Genomic DNA, 18,323 nt, shown 5'->3' on the forward strand with positions numbered 1-18,323 from the left:
CATTACCATTAAAAGTATTTTTTCAGTTGATTGGTTATCCCAGCATCTACTATGCTTTAGTGCTTGAGATAACTGCATGAGTGTCAACTGTTTGGTTAATAGAGAAATAACCAGCTGGCAAAAAAAATTAGTGGAATGTATGAGGAAGATGCCTTTCAGCTCTGGCAATTCAATTCAATTGGATGTGCTGCACTTCCTCTGAATAATCTCATTTTATTGTAATCCCAATTGAAGCTTTTACCAACTACCTAACTGGGACGTAGTGTGCCATGATATGCACCTCTTGTCATTACTAAAAGACTCACAGGCTCTAGAAGCTCAGCACTAATGGCATTTTACTATCTATATGTTAAAGAGTTGAGGTAGCTACGTGAACTCAAAAGGCTTTTTCCTTTCAGATTTTAACAAAGCAATTCAACTTCAAGTGGCAAAGCTTGATGGTCTCATCTTGATTCTAATTTAATTTATTGCCCATCACCCAGCTTTATCCTATTTGAAAAGTTATGCTACCACAACCCGACTGAAAGGCTTTAGAATATAACTATTAGTTATCTTACATAATAAGGGATAATGCAGAGCCAGTGGTAATAAGGCGACAATCCTGCAATTTGACCCACTACTGAGACTACTACTTCTGTGCAGAGCCCTGCTGACACCAATTATGCTCTCCATAGATGCAAAGGTCCATCCAGCTGGAGTACAGTGAAGCATCAGGGCCTGCAATTGGGATACACTTCAGTTTTCATTATGTTATGCGCTGAGCACTACGTGTGAGCACTAAGAAAGCGTACCTTGAAGGTTTCAAAGCACTGGCTGAAAGACAGGCACTACAGAAAATCACAGCAAAGAGGAAGGGAAACACTCGTTCCCAATCAAAGCAAAATAAAGGCAAAACAAAGCTGAAGTCTGAGAACAGACATTAGTTGCTTATGGGTTAAAAAAAGGAAACAGAAACCCCTTTTAATGTTAACTGCTGTTATTAACATTTGAAACATAGGAAACTCAAAATTAAACCTTTGATTTTATTTTGATGCCTAACATTTGAAATGATTGAAGCAATTATTTCTGTTCTACTTGCGCTGCAAATCTCAGCTCTGTAGTAATGATGCAGTCATTACCAGCACCTTGTATCATTTATAGAATGGTGGAAGCCCAGAGGCACTCAGATACTTTGACAATCAACTTATTAAAAATAGCATGGCAAAAAAAAAGTGGGCAGGTGTGTGCGCATACACGGATATAATATCGATTAAATAGGCAAGAAAAATTCTATGTGTTAAATTTCTTTGAACAAAACTCAATATCAAACAAATTTAAGAGGCTCTCATCAGCAATTAAGTTATGGTACAACTTGGTTTGGATTTTTAAAAGAAAACAGACTAAGGATATTAAGTTAAAGCTAAAAAACTGCTTTGAACGATGATGACTCAAAGCTAAAGTCTCCTTCAGCTCCACTTGGGAACTTCTTTTCACACTGAAAGTTAAAACAAAAACCCACAAACAAAACCCATCTATTATGAAAATAAGTAGCATCATTACTGGAAGAGGAGAGATCTGATAACATGAAAGAGATCTTCAGAACTGAGAGAATCAGGAAGAGCTGATAGAACACAGGAACAAAAAGGAGCAGCCGTAACACACAGTTGTTTTTTCCTTTCTTTTTGAAGGTTTTCCTTCGTGCATTGCTAGATGCACTGAGGCAACAAGAAGACAGACAGAAAGCATAAGACAGTTTATAAAGAAAATATACTTTCACTGCATTAATGGATGCCCTTGCCAGAATCTTTATGAAGCTGTAACAGAGCTGGAAGTGTTTCAGTGTGGTTACTTCAAGAGAACGGTGTGCCTTTCCAGCAGCGTAAATACTTCATGTATGAAATGGATGCTTTTTTATATGCCATTCCCGCACTGTAAATTATTCCTGAAAGCACACTGCCCTTTGTAGGCAGCATCCATTTAAACAACAACAGAAATGGACCACGGGGATGATGTAAAACATAATGAATCTAATGTCAATATTAGTGAAACCGAATTAAGAGGAAAGCATAGATGCCTTCATTGCTTGCTTCCACTCTGAGTAATATTGCATATCAATCAATTTTCCTATAGGGAAAAATGTGGAAAGGAGAGCAAGAAAAGATCAAAATGTGGGAAGGTGTATCTGGTGCTGTGTGCTAAAAGGTGCTAGGAAATGGGTCTTAGTGAGAGCCTGGCCACCATCTCATGAAAAGTTTTAAATGCACCACTGAGCTCAGCTTTCAGAGGTGCTGAACACTACGAAGCGAGAGCAGTGACTCTGAATTGGCATGCTTATTTTTAGCATTTTTCATCCACTGCTTTATATTAGAATTTGGAATGAAAACCCACTCTGTGTTAAAATTTCCATTGGTTTGACAGGTACTTCTCATTAAAAACTCACAATGTCATTTTGTGTAGAACACATTTATCACACTAATCAATGCAAATGACAGGCTGAACAACAAGGCCTAGGCTCTGTGCTCTACTGCAGCTATTTGTCCTTTCTGTACACAAAACCTGGCTTCAGAGCAGAGCTGCACAGAAGGCATCTCCAGCAGTGCTGTCCGTGGTCACGGAGCACCCTGAGCACACAGGGAGTAGAGGTACAAGAGCTAATTCCACAGCATTCATACACTCCTTTGTATCAATAGCAGCAATGTAATTTAGAGCAGATAGCCTCCTCTTTTCATACTGGGCTTGGGCCCAGCTGAAATTATGTTGTTAAAATTGGCTTCCTCACCTGCAACTGCCCCTGGCTGGACATGGCAAAGAATTAAGAGGGTGACATCCTAACATCCAAGACCACTATAACAATAATGATGTCCTAAACGCAAAAGGAAGCAGGCTGTTCGCTGATAACAGAACTAGAAGGTCATTCAATCTTCTGGGTGAAATTCAACCATAGTCACATCAAATGGCATAAAACAACCTGGTAGCACTTCAGTCCTGTTCTCTTAGCAATACGTGCAACTGTGGGCTCTGTGGTGTGCCGGAATCCCACAAAAGCTCTGTGCATCTGTACTGCTTCAAGCAATGGAGTTAAGGCTAGGATTAGACATTTGCTCCCTCAGGCTTCAGGCAGAAGAGGTGGATTTAAGTTATCAGCAGATAAATTCTTACCTTGATCTAGCTCCTTGTTTGTTACTTGTCTCTCAAGCTGCTTCCTCAGTCTCTCATTGTTTTTTATGGAGTATTCTAAACGTTGTCTCAGGATTCGAATTTCATTCAGATACTCCATTAATAACTCTGCATAAACCAAGAGACCACTTCTTATTTAGAAGAAATTCTTCTTATTTGGACCACCTCTTATTTAGAGTAAATGACTGTATTCCTCTCCTCTGAGCACTCCTGTCAAATCTAATGTGTGTTAACACCAAAAAACGACACAGAACCATTCAAAATGTTACACGCTAAGTAACTGCTCCACAATTTGGGCCCAAATCACACATATACTGAGAACTACTCTAAATCTTAACAGTGGTCCAGTTTTTAGGCTTTCTAAACATCATCTTCCTACAAAACTGGCAGATGGAAATAACATCTAGTTAGAACATTCCCTAGATTCAGACATGAATCCGAAGTTCTGCAGTACAGCCACACATTCAGACTCAACACACTAAGAGTTCACATTCTTCCTTATAACAATAGGAAGCTTACCGGAGTAACGCAGATATAAATTTGACTTTGGCTCACACAATGCATACCTTAATAAATAAATCTGCTCTATCAAGTTTCATTACCGTACCTGTTCCTTCTTGCTTTGCCATTCTACAATTTTTCTTCCACTGGCTGTAAGTTTCAGCTTTACCCAGGAACTTATCTGTTTGAGCTGTCACTATCTTATTTGCCAGTTTATCCATGTCATACACTCCTGGTTTACTCTGCAATATTTTTCTCCTGAACAGTACGTGCTATCCCAGCTATTAAATTTTCATCGCTGCCTGTAACAAACTACTGCAAGCACCACTCGTGCTTAGTGAAACCATCCAGGTCAAACATGACACCGCTTATTAATTATGCAGCACTTACAATTCTCAAGGAAACACAACACTGGCTTTTATAAAATTAGAAAATCTTTCTTTTTCAGTGCAATAATCTCTTGACAATTGTCTATTTTCCCTCATAACTTGTCTATTTAAAGACCGTCTGGAGTACAGTAAAAGATGATAGTCTAAAACAACAAAGACAAAATATCGTAGTTAATTTTGTTTCAAACAGGAGGTAGTTCAAATCGTTGTCATCTCTGTATGCCTTATTACTGAAATTGCAATGATTATGCAAGATACTGGAAAGCTGAAGCAGACAAACATTCTTCGTTATTTCTTAATTAGTTCCCTCGTGTCTTATTTATCGCATTTTCCCCAATATCTTCATTGGGAAAAAAAACTACCTGGGGGAAATTGGCTTGGCAGAAGCGCCAGTGTGGCATGCTGTCCTTCTCCTAGGTCATGCCTGTGCTCTGTTGATCCAAGAGATGACTTCTCCGACAAATCAAAGTCAGACAGACTATGAAGAGCAGATGGTACGGGTGATTCATCCTTAAGCTCCTCATACATTGTGGCATTCTTCTCATTTTCCCTTTTAAGACAGACAAAATGTTTTAAAATATAAGAATTATTCTATTATTTTGGGAGCAGAAAAAGACAGCGTGGTGTCATGTTTACAGGACAGAGGCAAAGCAAGTGGTTTTAGGTGACTAAATGTGACAAAGCACTGCGTTAGCTGCATGTGTCAAGATTGAAATCCAAACCTCACTGAAGTCAGCAGGAACAACCAATGAATCTGAAGCACAATGCTCACACTGCAGCACTAGATGGTCACCTGTGTGCTACGGGGACTTCCAACTGCCTTCAATAGGCAGCTGAGGACTTCTGTAGCACAGAAGAACCCCAGGTTGGCAGAAACCCAACATAAGCAGCCAACACCTGCTCCCTTCACCTTCAACCTTATTGCTGCTTTATTCAGCAAAACGGTGTTTTGAGAATGAAGTTCAACAGAACTGTACGTTGGTGCTCCTGAGCCAGCACCAAGATCACACAACCAGAAAAGCTACCCTTTCTAGCAGCTGCAACTAGGATAATACCTAAATATACACAGTGGTATCTCATAGCACAACAGTGAACACTTGTATCATCATAAAAGGGAAAACCATGGTAACATGATGTTTTGCCTCAGTAATTAAACCATGCATTGGTGAAACACTGGCACAGGTTGGTGGTGGATGCCCTGGGCCTGGAGACACTCAAGGTGAGGCCAGACCAGGCTCTGAGCATCCTGATCGAAATGCAGATGACTTTGCTAGATGTCTCTGCTCAATGCAGGAAGGTGGACCTTTAATGATGCCTTCCAAACGATCCTACGATTTGCTGAGAAGTAGAGAAAAAAGCCTAAGTTTGTTTTCTGTGAATATTTTACTAATGAAATGTATGTTACTGACACAGGCAGCATAGAAAAAGTCCTCTCCAAAAAGTAAGACAGTTAGGTTGGGCTGCAAAACATGGAGCATCCTTACCAACTTGTCAAACAACAATATATTTAAATAACACTGAGTTGCACTCTTACCTTTGAGCCAATTCATAAAGTATGGTAACTTCTGCACCTACTGACTCTCCTGCAAAGCAAAAGTATCGCATTAAAGAGAGAGACAGAATAATTTTTGTTTCCCCTCCATCTCAAGCTATTCAAACACAGAATGGTAAATCAATGAGAATTTAGGGAAGCCAGCAGATGATGAACAAGCTGTGCATTCATGTCAAATACTGGACGTGAGAAAAACTACTTATAACACAGCAACAAAACTGTCTTTGGAGTTCAAAAAAATGACTAAGGAAGGACTGAGCAACATATGTGCCAGATTTTACACTCTTAGCATTTTAGTTAGCAGACAGATATGAAATATTCTGCTACCTGGCAAAGGATTAGGGGTACATATCACTACTACTTCAATAAAAACTACATAAGAACCATTCCAGCTCACTTGGATGTTGGCCATCTGGAGCCAGGCTAACAAGCTGTCCTTAATAAAGGAGCACACACAGGGCTCTGCCTGCAGTACTCTCCGTGGCACAGTGTGTAAGCACACACACAACTCAGTGCTAGAGACCTGGGCTCAGACACTAATTGGAATTAAGAAACAAGAATTGTGTCATGTCACCTTGGCTCAGCACAGTGCAAAATTTTTGTGCAATTAAGCAAAAGTGGCAGGCAAGAGTTGCACAGCTCAGATTTCAGGGGAACGAACTGAAGGTCAGGATGGAAATGCAGAGACAGACGGCTGTTTATGCATCTTCTTTACAGTCAGTTCCCAGTAAGCTGGATGTTCTTTATCGCCCTACAAACATCATTTTATTTTACAGTGTGATTCAGTGCAATAGCATCGTGCTAGATACATTGAATTGTCTCAGTTGTCAGTGGCTTTTCATAGTATATAGGATACCATCTGTTGGCTTGGTGGGTTTTGTTGTTTTTTTTTTTTCTTTAAAGGCATTTAATGTTTATTCACTGCACACTCTTCCTATTTTTAAGGCAAGGAAACTCTGTAGCCACAAAAATCACTGAAGACACTCAGTCTTTTATTACACTGCTATGACACGCTGCCCGTTAATACCTTTTTCTCACATACAGCTCCCTTCTATGAGCCATCGCAAACAGCAAAATGCTGCAACTAACTTTGAAGAGAGGTAGAATACAGATCATTGCATGGCTGGGAGCTGAACGATCCCAAACAAAGGGATCTTCCAGAAGCAATGTCAGGAAGATACAGGGATCCGGATCCCTTTTTTTGAGGGCAATTCAAGAGTTTGGCTGAAGATGTCTGTTTTGCAGCTGCCATCTGCAGAAGCCCATCCAGCTGTTTGGGTGAGAAACAGCAACATCTGTGATGATAGGACTGAAATTAAAATTTTATTAAACTATAACCACTAGGTTTAAAATACACTAAGACAACCCAAAATGGAAGGTGCCAATACAGAGGGCAACAACAAAGGTAAAACCCAGTCTTTGTGGATCTTCCAAGCCAGTCCACGGCATAATACACTCAGAAGCAACCATGAGAAAGTCAGGCTTTCATTTCCACACACACAAAACTACCAATTTTGAGAGCACGAGCACACTTCAAACAAGAAGCACAAAGCACTGCTACTTACCATACACGAGTTTCCTTTCCAGCTTCTCAAACAACAGCACACTTTGATTCAGCTGCTCACGGAAGCCTTCAGCAACGTAATAATCTACATCGCTGGCTTGAAGCAGTTCCTCAAAAGCCTTAATAAGGCTCGTCAGATGCTGATGGTAAGTGACACAGCCACTGTGGATCTCCTTAATTTGGTGGTGTTGAAAGGAAAGCTCTCGAGCTCGTGAATGAACTACTGAATCATATCTGAGAAAATGAAATTATCTTTGAAAGTAATTTTCTGACCGTAAATAACATTTAAATATAAATAAAAAGTCAGTTAAATTTATACTTCTAAGCTATAATTTTATGGGACTCAATTTTCTTTTAAAATGCTTTTATGGCCACAGTGACAAACGTATTGTCTTTAAGTGCTGAGTTTTGCATCTATGGGCATAACTGGTGGTTATTGTCCTTCACTTAACTGCTTCATTTTTAAGATGTGTAGAAACTACAATAACTGCTTTGTCTGCCTGAAAGTAACACTGATTGCACCAAAGGTGCCAAAATAAAGAAGACAGAATACACTAAGAGAATGTTAAAGAATATACTTATTTTTTCCTGTTATTATTATTTTATTTTTCTTTACTCAGGATGGAAACTTTCTATACTGGCCACCAGGAGCACATCAGACTTTCATCCAGTTTGATGAATTCTACACATCTCTGCATGCTTATTACCAAATGCATGGCCACAGCAACCACTGCAGTGTTCAGACTCTTCTCCACAAGCTAGGGTCTACCTATCAGTTCAGATCAGTTGGATTTATTCTGCACTTGTAAATACAGACATCCCCTTTATATTGCAACTGTCTGCAGCACAGACGCGCTCCCTTTTATGGAATCAAACATTAGTGAAGGGAGTGGATCTGAAAAAATGCAGGAAGTCAAAAAATAGAGGGCATAAACAAGATCTACAATGGTGTGGGTTGTTATGGCATTTTTATTGTCATTTGTATAGGGAGAGACACATTATTCATTTTGGGGTCTGTCATTTGTGACTCGTGTAGTTGTTCTACACTGTGGCCATAAAAACCTCACAAAGATCCGTACCATCCCACTCCTTAATTCACACAGTTACATCTCCCTTTGTAATACGAATGAGGTGTACTTTCAAGGTATGTAAATTTATACATACTATGAAGTAAGACTGTATTTTATGACAATAATACTAGAAGATATACAATTGTCCATGCTGCTGGTTGCTCACTGTCTCCAAATATTTCTACCCAAGCATTCCAAAGAAAGCCAACAGGATGAATGCCTTTCTTTGTAATACTTCCTGTTATTCTATCAGCCCTCAGGAAAATAATGACACTACAGTCAGGAAAAAAAAAGGTCTGGTCTTATGAGCCCACATTTTATGTCTGTGATTTGTATAGATGCTATCGGAGCTGCTGCCCCTAGTCCTTCCATATGAAAAATAGGACTGATACTTTCCAGCCTCCCACAGGTGATTTTCTAGCTTACAAGTTTATGCCATAAAATTTCATTCATTAATTTCAATATACGTATATACACACTTTGACATTCTTCAAAGAAGGCACTGCAGTGCACAACTGCAAAATAAATTATAACTACACTCTCAAATTCTTATTTTACACATAAAGTGTGGTCACACAAGCAGAAGGGCTTGCATAAGCAAGTCAGCCAGTCTCCCAGGGAAATGTTTGTAGCTTAGTGGAACGTTCCATTTTTTTTTTTATACATGTCACCTGACAAAAACAACCTGAGTGACATAAGATAATCCCCCCTCACAGAGTAACCAAGGATATCTGACTTTGCTCAGGAGAGGATATTTCACTGCAGAGCTGTGGGCCTGAGGTGTTGAAAGAGATCCATAGCATCATTACTGTGGGCAGTACGAGCTTTTCAGTAGTTCTGTGCTAAGAAATATATAGGAATCCGTACTTCAAGACATCTCTTAACTAAATGCTTCAGTTGTTTTACATTGTTAGTAAAATTTATCATTTAATGCAACACAGTTGTATGTAAAATCTACCTCTATTTGCCTTCCTGTATTATTTGGTAGTGCTGTTTAGAAAAAGGAACCTGAAGCACTAACAACTTTACTCACTTGGACGGCGATGTGTCTCTCAATTTGTTTTGAAGACAATACACTTCATCAGGATGCATATCTGCAACCTGCTCTTTTTTGAGGTCTGTCTCATTAGCTGAGAGTATTTCCTTGAGGTTTTGTGCTGGCCGCAAGGTTTGTGCTTTTGAAGACTGTAAATTCCTATTTTCTGTGCAAATCTCGTAATCCATCAGCTGATGTAAACCAGAAAATGGTTTGATTTCTTGCATAGCTGTATCTTGTACAAAACGTCCTTCCCCAGGCAAAGCTGCGTCACTCAGGACTGCATTGGAAATACCACTCAATAAAAGCTGGTCAGAGGTCTGTAAATGAAATACGAACATTTTGTACTTTTCAAGTTCAGACTGCATATTCTTAATTCTTTGTTTCAGTTCTTCTCTATCATCTACGACTTCGCAGTCATCAAGTGCATCTGTGCTTGTTACACTCAATTCGAGAGAACGAAGACACTTGGAACCTGGATGTGCTCTGGCTGAGTCAGTGTCCTCATGTTCCATTGAATAAAGCTCTTCATTTATTTCTTTTAATGAATGCTGGATATTCACATCGTTAATGTCACGATGATTTTCCATTTCTGAAAAACAGGAGGCTTGCGTGTGAATATTAATATTTATTTATCTAACATTCTGTTCTTAACAGCACTAGAACGAATTCATTTACTTCTGTAATGATTGAATAAAAATGCAGAATAATTACGAACTGCACTGCATTTGTTTTGGCCCTTTCACCTCTTTCTGTGATTTGCCCATTAATTCAACTTGAACATCAAGTAGTACAAACTCCTTATCAGCTGTCAAATAACCAATACTCAAAATAAATCCCCTTTCTTTTCCCAAAAGACTCAAAATTACTTTTGGTATATTCACTTCTGAATCAGAGTCACTGACGAAGCCCAGTTCTTTCCAGCCAAAGGGATGATAACTTCAGACATAAGGCAATGAGGTTTAAAAGCTGACTGTATGACCTTACATGTGTCTTCCTAAAACTTCTAATTACATATTCTTTTTCTTCTCACTTCAAAATCTATCTAAAACCGACTGGAGCAAAAAGTTGGTGGAATCTTAAAAAGATCAACAAAATAGTAAAATGTGAAAAAGAGTCTTTAGTAACTTCTTTCTTAAAATGTGTTCTAAACAAAATTCATTAAAACGTTCACTGCTAAAGGTTTTACCAGCACTTATTTGGCATGCACAGCACATCTCTTGGTTGACTTTGCTACTCTAAGTAATGAAATCAACGCAGACTCAGAGCAATAAAAGCTATATATATATTGCTACATATGCTCTATGCTAATAGTTCTGTGTGTGTTGAGGGCTGTAAGTACCAAAGAAAATGGTATTTTCTGGTTACCAATAAATTAAAGTCTCCCCTTCTATTAGTTCTGCCAAAGATCTTAGCTACTTAGAAACTCCCTTCTGGGAGTCATTCATTGATCTTGAGTAAGTCGGAAGAGTTTCAAATCCCCTTTCATTCCACGGAGAATGAATGTGAGTGCCCAAAATCTGACTCAGAGTAGTATGTTTGAGGGGACAGCTGTATGTGAAGTCTCAAGTCAAGCACAAGGACGAGATAATAAGAACAAAACCACCTAAAAACAGGATAAAGTATTGCGGACTGAGGTACCAGATGAACTCAAACTCCGTAACCCTGATTTGGGGAATGTTTCTGATTAGAATATGGGCTATAGCTTTTAATGAAACACTGTCCATTAAGAACTAAGACGCCCTATGTGTATATGCGTGTCCATGCACACAGAGCAGGATCCTGCAGACCGACGGGCTTCAAGGACTCTTATGAACAAAAATAATGATGTGATCACAATTGGCCGTACTCTCTGTATCTTGTGAACACCACGTTAACTACATTATTCAAGCCCCCCATAAATGACTGATACACGGTAATAAGCCTATTTACATTTTCATTCTATGATTTTGCCTAGTTGAATGCCTTCAAATACTTCAGATAAGCAAAATTCTATCATTCAACTGCTTCATTTCAATAGTTCTTAACTCGATGCAGAACCATAAATATGTAAAAAGATATATATTTAATATAGAACAGTGTTCAGAAGGCAAGGACATCAGCAGCAGAGATCAGGGTTAGGCACACAACTCATTGTTTTTATTGGCATCCAGATTATAAATTCCTGTGACCCTTCTGAAAACATAACCCTTTAAAGACTAACTTGAATTCTTAGAGAAATTCATCCATACTAGCAAAGTAAGCAAGATTTAGAACTCACAAATAATGACAAAGGAGACAGTTACCTGCAGCAAATTACAATATTGCAAAACTTAGCAGAAACCACAGTTTCATTTTTTTTCTTATCCCATACAAATGCTCTACCTTGACAGTTCTGCTGATTTCTGTACATCACATATTCATTCTTGCCCCCTGTATCACATTTGACATCCTGTGATTCAACCTGGGCCCCACTGCTGTCTGCTTTGCTGAATGAGTCACCTGGAGAGCAACAGAGTGAGGAATAGAAGGCAGTAAGTGAATGGAAGAAAAAAACCACCCACAAATCTAAACCTGATTATCTCACAATTCAGAACTGGAAGATCATGAAAAGAACAACTCAATGACATGAAAACCTATTATAAATATTATTGGTGGCATGCACAACTTTCACATTTTTTTAAAGTACTTGATAGAACTACAAGAATAACTATTGAAGAATGTCCAAAGCATCCTAACAACGAATAAAGACAAAGATTTGCAAGACCCATTTGTCATACAACTGCTAATCCATTTTTAATGCATTTTCAAAGGTTTCATGTTAAGCCCAGAGAAAAGGCTAAGGAGTGCATCTACTGCTCCTCTGCAATCTTCCACTACATCCAGTCTCAGAATTACTGACTGTAATTATCCACTGTAACCATTATCCACTGTAAAGAAACCAGAATGGAAAGGAAATCTCAGGACTTCAGTGTTCATTTCAGGACCAGTCCAAAAGCACTTTCCCTCTCAAAATTCTGTCTGCACCTATCAAAATTAAATGCTACAGTCTTATCAACTTCAGCATTAACAATTAAGTCATGCCATATCTGTCCCATCCCACAGTGTTATCCTTAACAGCAAAGCCTCTCCATCTTCTGCTTTTGACAGTGGTTCACTTGGAACTTGATTTAATTTTATTTCTTACATTTATGTTTTCTGTCCCCCACTTGTCCTTTACATCTCTACCCAGTTTTTAATCTTACTGCTAAATGCATTTTTCCATTGCCACTCCAAATCTTTATATAGTACCCATTGTTCTCTGCCTTACAGATTTGTCATACTTTGCTGATGCAGACACTTTGTCAACAAGTGAGTTTAAATTAACCCAGCCACGCTGGAAACTGACGCGGCTGACTTGACTGATCACTGGAATATTGGAAAAACATATTTACACAGCATAAACAAATACAGCATTTTTATACTCTCCTGTCTCTGCTACAGTTTTCATTAGACTTGGAAGCCTACACAGGAAATTTGTAATTTACCTGAACACTGACATGCGTGTGCACACATGGGCACCCTGCAAAACTGTCATTTATTATGCACTTCATGCCATGTATGCAACATACTTTCTATTCCATACACAGCTGGTTTACATTTTAGCAGCAAAAATTCAACTAAAAGGAAAAAACAACAGCGCTTCTCAAGACCTACATACATCTAACTCACCACTCAATAAGATCTTAAGTTTAAGCAGCATTTGATGTGTGTAAAAATGACCTGTATTCATCCAGTATTTCAAGCAGCACTGCAATGTCTGCTCTTTAAATACAATAATTGTTTATTTACCTCCCACTAATGTGCTCTCCTGTGCAGGCTCTCCTTGCAGGTCTTCAGTTCCACACTCGTGCAATAGCAGCTCTCCATTTGCTTGTGGCTGAAGTTGCTCGGTTTGAACCTCACGTGCCTTCAGACCTTTGTAAGGTGCTCCGGTGTGATGCCAGAGTTCCGAATCTGATCTGTGCACAGAGGAGCTCACAGGCCAGTTTCCTGCTGCTCTGGATGATCGTAGCAGAACAGGCAGCCTGGACTTCCTTGGCAGGTGAGCAGCATCAGTCTGAAAAAGGCATTGAATAAAATGGCAGCTTTCAGCTGATAGGTAGCAGTCAAGTAAAGGAAGTACAAACAAGCATTCCAGGAAAAATAAACATTTTCCAGCAGTATCAGTCAGCTGTTACATGAAATAGTTTTGAAACTAAGATTGCAATACCCTCATGACATGGAAAACAAACATTCAGTGAGAACAAAAAGCCCCATCCCACTGGTTCAGTTTTCTGAGTGAGTGCTGCTATGTATCCACAGCCACTCCATGAACGGCTTGGCTTCCAGTCCACGAAGCAAGACAGCAAATTCACCACTACCCAAACAAAGGATTTTGGTCAGCAGGTCATTAAGGTTGAATTCTTGTGTGCCCTAGGAAAATAGTTTATTACTCAAACTCTCAAACTGACTTCTCTGACTGTTACTACCCACTCTCAGGCATTGTATTACACATGACTGCCATATTTTCCTTTCTTCCTCTGTCTCCATCCAAGAGGCCCTGTGCTTCATCCCAGCTCTTTCTTACCTTTGAGGAAATAAACAGAGCTTTGGATCAGCTGCAGAAGAAATGTGTTCTGCCAGAGAGAAATTACTGATGAACATGAACAGTTTCATCACCCACACACTCTATACATTGCTCCTGCAGGACTCCCATCACCTACTGTCACTGACATTCCATCATTGGTGTTGGGAGGAGAAACTCAATTTCTTAGTGGAGATCACAGCATGTCAGCTGCTCACCTTGTGAAGACTCCACATAAAATAAATGCATCCTTGGTTAAGCCACAAAGCATAAGATAGCACTATCTCCAGAAGAATAAAAACATGCTATATGTTGATGGAAGTTATAGAATTGTGTGTAATAATAGTAATAAAAATCAATAATGGCATGTTCAAACAGATTTAGTTTATTTTTTGCTGTTCATTTGCTCCACCAGCATCATCAGGCTCTGTAATTTCTTTTACCACCCAATGTATTCTGAAATACCTTTCCACGTTCATTTCTTAGCAATTATAGTCTTTACACAATTTAAAATAATAAAAAGCAAGTTCCATTTTCCTAATGACATCCTCAATTCGTTTTGTGCATACGTGAATACAAATATCATTTGGAAGCTGAAAAATAAAGCCTGTTGAGATGAACTTTTCTAGTTTTACTGAAATGCTCTTAATAGTGTCAAATTATTTCCACCTGTCTCAGGGCTGTTGTATATATACATTGCACAGATTGCTTTAAGTTCAGTTCAGCAGGCTATGTGAAATAAAAGCCATTCAGAAACACCAGTGTACTGGATTAGTCCAAGCAAAAAGAATTTTAACCAGTATTGAGGTTGCAACTCATCTGGCAAATGATGAATCAAAATAGTACACTAAAATTGAACGAAGACAAGAACTTGAAATAAATAGGTTTCAGTGATCAGAGTTGCAGAAAGAACTCTTGGCATTCCTCATGGAAGGCAGGTAGGCCTCCACTGCCTCCAGAAAGACTGTCCTTTGTTCTTGAGAGGTGACACCAGCAAACAAGACACCATGTGTGCTTTTACACAAGTCATCACGAGCAGATCTGCATAAATAGGCCAGATGGGATCTCCAAGCCATTCCCCTACCAGACACCTTAACTATTTGTTTCCAGCTGCCCTCATGTCTTCAAGTGTTCCTAAAGCCAACTGTTCCAGGTAGCCCCAAAAGAGACAGACCAGTTCCTTTCTGCTTCCAAAGGATCTGGTCAGAGCAGCCAGGGCAGCCAAAAGATGGAGGCACAGCAGTCAGCCTGCCAAACATGACCGACTAAACACCCAGCAGCCTAAAAACACTAACAGTTATAGAATTACTGACTGGCTTGGGTTGGAAGGGACCCTAAAGATCATCCAGTTCCAACTCCCTGTCATGGGCTGGTTGCTGCATCCTGTCCCCAGCTCAGGCTGCCCATGGGCCCTTCCAGCCTGGCCTTGGGCATCACCAAGCATGGGGCACCCACTGCTCTGGGCAGCAGTGCCAGGGCCTCGTTGCCCTATGAGTAAAGAACATCTAACCTAAACCTTCCCTAGAATGGCCTAAGAACATTTCCATTATCACTGTCTTTTCTACCCACTTACTTTTTAAGAAGTAGAAAAATTGCAACCAGGATGGAAAGCTTAAAAGTCTGGGAATGTAACTGAATTGCTGCCAGCAAGCAAAGATAGAGTTTGATTATGTGTAAATTGATTGGTGAAACAAGATGTTTTTGTCAGTTACGCACATCGGTTTTGAATTCTAAGAATTCTCCACAGGGTTTCCCAGGGACCAACCATGCATGACAACATCTTAAAGTCCCAAACCATACTGACTTGCTTACACCAGTACAGACAGCACCTCTTGGTTTACAAGCGCCCTCTTTTAATGAAATGAAGACAAGGAGAACAAGCCAGAACAAAACACCAGCTGTCAGTACCCTTTTGATGACTAAAGTCACAGAAAACATTCTTTGCAGCAAGTGCTACAACATTCTCTATTAGAAGCACACAAAATCAACAAGATCCTTCTTTGAAAGTCTTGCAAGGGAGGCAAAGAGTTCTCACCTTAGCCTCTACACCAGCTACTGAAACAATATGCACGAACCCTTTAGTAGACATTACTTTGCCTCCCTTTTGTTTGGGATCACAGAGTACTTGCCTTCAAAAGGCCTGAAAACTTCAGTGGCATAGGAAAATTAAGCCTGCGCACAAAGCAGATTCTGTGCTCTTAAATTCCCAAAACAGATACGAAGAACTGACCTCCAAGTTTATAAAACTTTCAGACATCCCTAAGAGCAGGATGTAATGGTAAGATGTTCATAAAAGCACAGAAGATTTGAGTTTGTTGAAATCCACCATGAGTGATTCACCTGCATGCTCTGAGACACTACACAAGTCTTCGGTTTTCTAGATCTCATTTGCTGCTTACAGTTCATAAACCAGACGTTCAGAACACAATGGTTCTGCACTTTATGAGCACCTATACTGAGATACAGGACAGCACAGAATCTATAATCTATGTCTCTATCCAGTAGCTATAATATTTACTGGTACCTAGTCCCAATGAGGATTGAAATTTCATTAATTAATGTTCTAAGGCATGCTGAAGTGCACGATGAAAAGCTCCAAACATTAAGAACAATTACATCTTACATATATTTAGTGTACATCTCTTCTGCTAATTTCAAAAGCTACACAGAAGCAAAATCTAATATTAGAAATGAAATGTACTTTTTTCTTTTATACATCTATTCCCCAGGTACTAAAAAGAGAATCTTAAATAAACTTACTTCATTTGTTCTCCTGGAGAAAAAGCCTCTTTCATGCTGCTCGCTCTTCTTACACACATTTTCCTGATGAAGTTCTCCTTCTGCATTTAATCTTGAATATTTTGTTTTTCCTTCCGAGGCTCCTTTATTGCCTTCACATTTGAATCTCATGACATTACCCTCTAAAGTCATTGTTTGTGTAGCTGCATCTTTCAGTTCCGCTTTCAGCAACTCAATATCCTTATTAATCTGTGGCACTGCATCTGCATGAAGCTTCTCTTTCCCATCAAAAGTTGATTTTAATTCTGCTTGCTGCTTTAAGAATTTATTGGCCTGCTTGAAATGTTTGAGCTCAGCTCTTAGTTGAATAATCATTTGCCTAAGATCTTTTTCATTCTTTTTCTCTATGTCTTCACTTGAACATTCTTGCTCAGTTGTGTTCAGATGATCTAACAGTTCATTTACAGCTTTCATTTGTTCTTGTCTGCTATACTCAGGAAGGAGGAAAGGAAAGGCGTGAATTTTGATTTTTATTTAAGCAAACAAGAACACCTTCTAAGAAACACTTTTGCAGTGTCTTGACATACTTGAAATTCCCAGGAGACTTTATTTTATGCACTAATGAATTACTCACTAATGAACAGAGGTTTTGAAACATTTTCACAGCGTGAATTGTAACACAAATTATCTCATCAACACTTTTCTTCTATTCATGACCATATAAGCTCTACCAGCCCTCTCCTCACCCATGAACAGTTAGTAAACCTCTAGTAACTAAATCAAGTGTTTACACAACAGCAATAGAAGAAACAGGAATGCATTTTCAAAAGAGTTTACTTCCTGATTTAAATACTTGAAAAATAAAACTCCCACCAAAACACAGGAGACTCTGGAGGTTGATTTTTTTCTGAAATGGGTCCCTTTATGTATTTCTAGTATAACATGGGAGCTGGAAATAGAGAAAGCAGCCAAAAGCCTGCAGAAACAGCTCACTACAGACCAGCACACTGCCTGACAGACAACTCGTGTCCATCGACAACAGTTCTGAAAACATTTTAAACGAAAATGAAGCCAAATAAGAGGCACTTAAGGCATAAGCAACTCTTCAAATCCTACAGATGATATCATGTGTCCAATAAAGAACAGTTTGTGCCACTAAACATATAAACTAGCATTTTAAACAACTGTATTTATATAGTTAGCATTTGAAGTGCTACAGACTAACTAGGCTCTTTATGTCTCTGTCTGGCATCTAATGTCATTAGCGAGAATTAAGTTACCCAAAGTACAGGCTCATCACCAGCCAGTCTGGTCATTTATATCTGAACACAGAAAAAATTACACACTAGAGAGCTAAAGATGACGGTGTTGGAATCACTCATTAGCAGACTTTTAAGTAAATTTAACAAATAAAACAATGTTATCTGTTCATCCGCTACAAGTAATAATACCCTCATTTATCACTGACTGGTGCTTTGACAGCTAAGATCATTGGAGCTGTTGGAGAGTTCTGAACAGTGATGTAAAAAACACAGAACTGCTTGAGTAAAGTCAGCTGCAGTGCATGCTGAACACAGAACAGGGTTTGACTTGTGTAAGTCCACAGGATATTCTGCTACCAGCACTGCTGAGCTCTCAGTATATGGAAGGTCATTCCCATTACTCTCCGGAAAGCACAACACTGATGGGCACGGGAAGAAAAAGTCATTCAATACTGTATATAGTCATAAC

The 18,323-nt window shown here is 39.2% G+C and overlaps 1 protein-coding gene across 4 annotated transcripts in view; it reads right to left on the reverse strand.

Moving 5' to 3' along the window:
- CDK5RAP2 (CDK5 regulatory subunit associated protein 2) overlaps positions 1 to 18,323 on the reverse strand; it is a 78,515-nt gene that overhangs the window by 13,327 nt on the left and 46,865 nt on the right. For all 4 annotated transcript variants that reach the window (XM_040649272.2, XM_040649271.2, XM_040649273.2 and 1 more), the window contains 8 exons: positions 16,614 to 17,079; positions 13,079 to 13,346; positions 11,633 to 11,749; positions 9,266 to 9,860; positions 7,164 to 7,396; positions 5,581 to 5,629; positions 4,409 to 4,596; positions 3,139 to 3,264 (listed from right to left, as the gene is read on the reverse strand). In XM_040649272.2, the coding sequence (XP_040505206.1) occupies positions 3,139 to 3,264; positions 4,409 to 4,596; positions 5,581 to 5,629; positions 7,164 to 7,396; positions 9,266 to 9,860; positions 11,633 to 11,749; positions 13,079 to 13,346; positions 16,614 to 17,079 (2,042 nt within the window). The remainder of the gene's footprint in view (positions 1 to 3,138; positions 3,265 to 4,408; positions 4,597 to 5,580; positions 5,630 to 7,163; positions 7,397 to 9,265; positions 9,861 to 11,632; positions 11,750 to 13,078; positions 13,347 to 16,613; positions 17,080 to 18,323) is intronic.

Source organism: Gallus gallus, chromosome 17 (assembly GCF_016699485.2).
Source record: "Gallus gallus isolate bGalGal1 chromosome 17, bGalGal1.mat.broiler.GRCg7b, whole genome shotgun sequence".
Taxonomy (NCBI): Eukaryota; Metazoa; Chordata; class Aves; order Galliformes; family Phasianidae; genus Gallus; species Gallus gallus.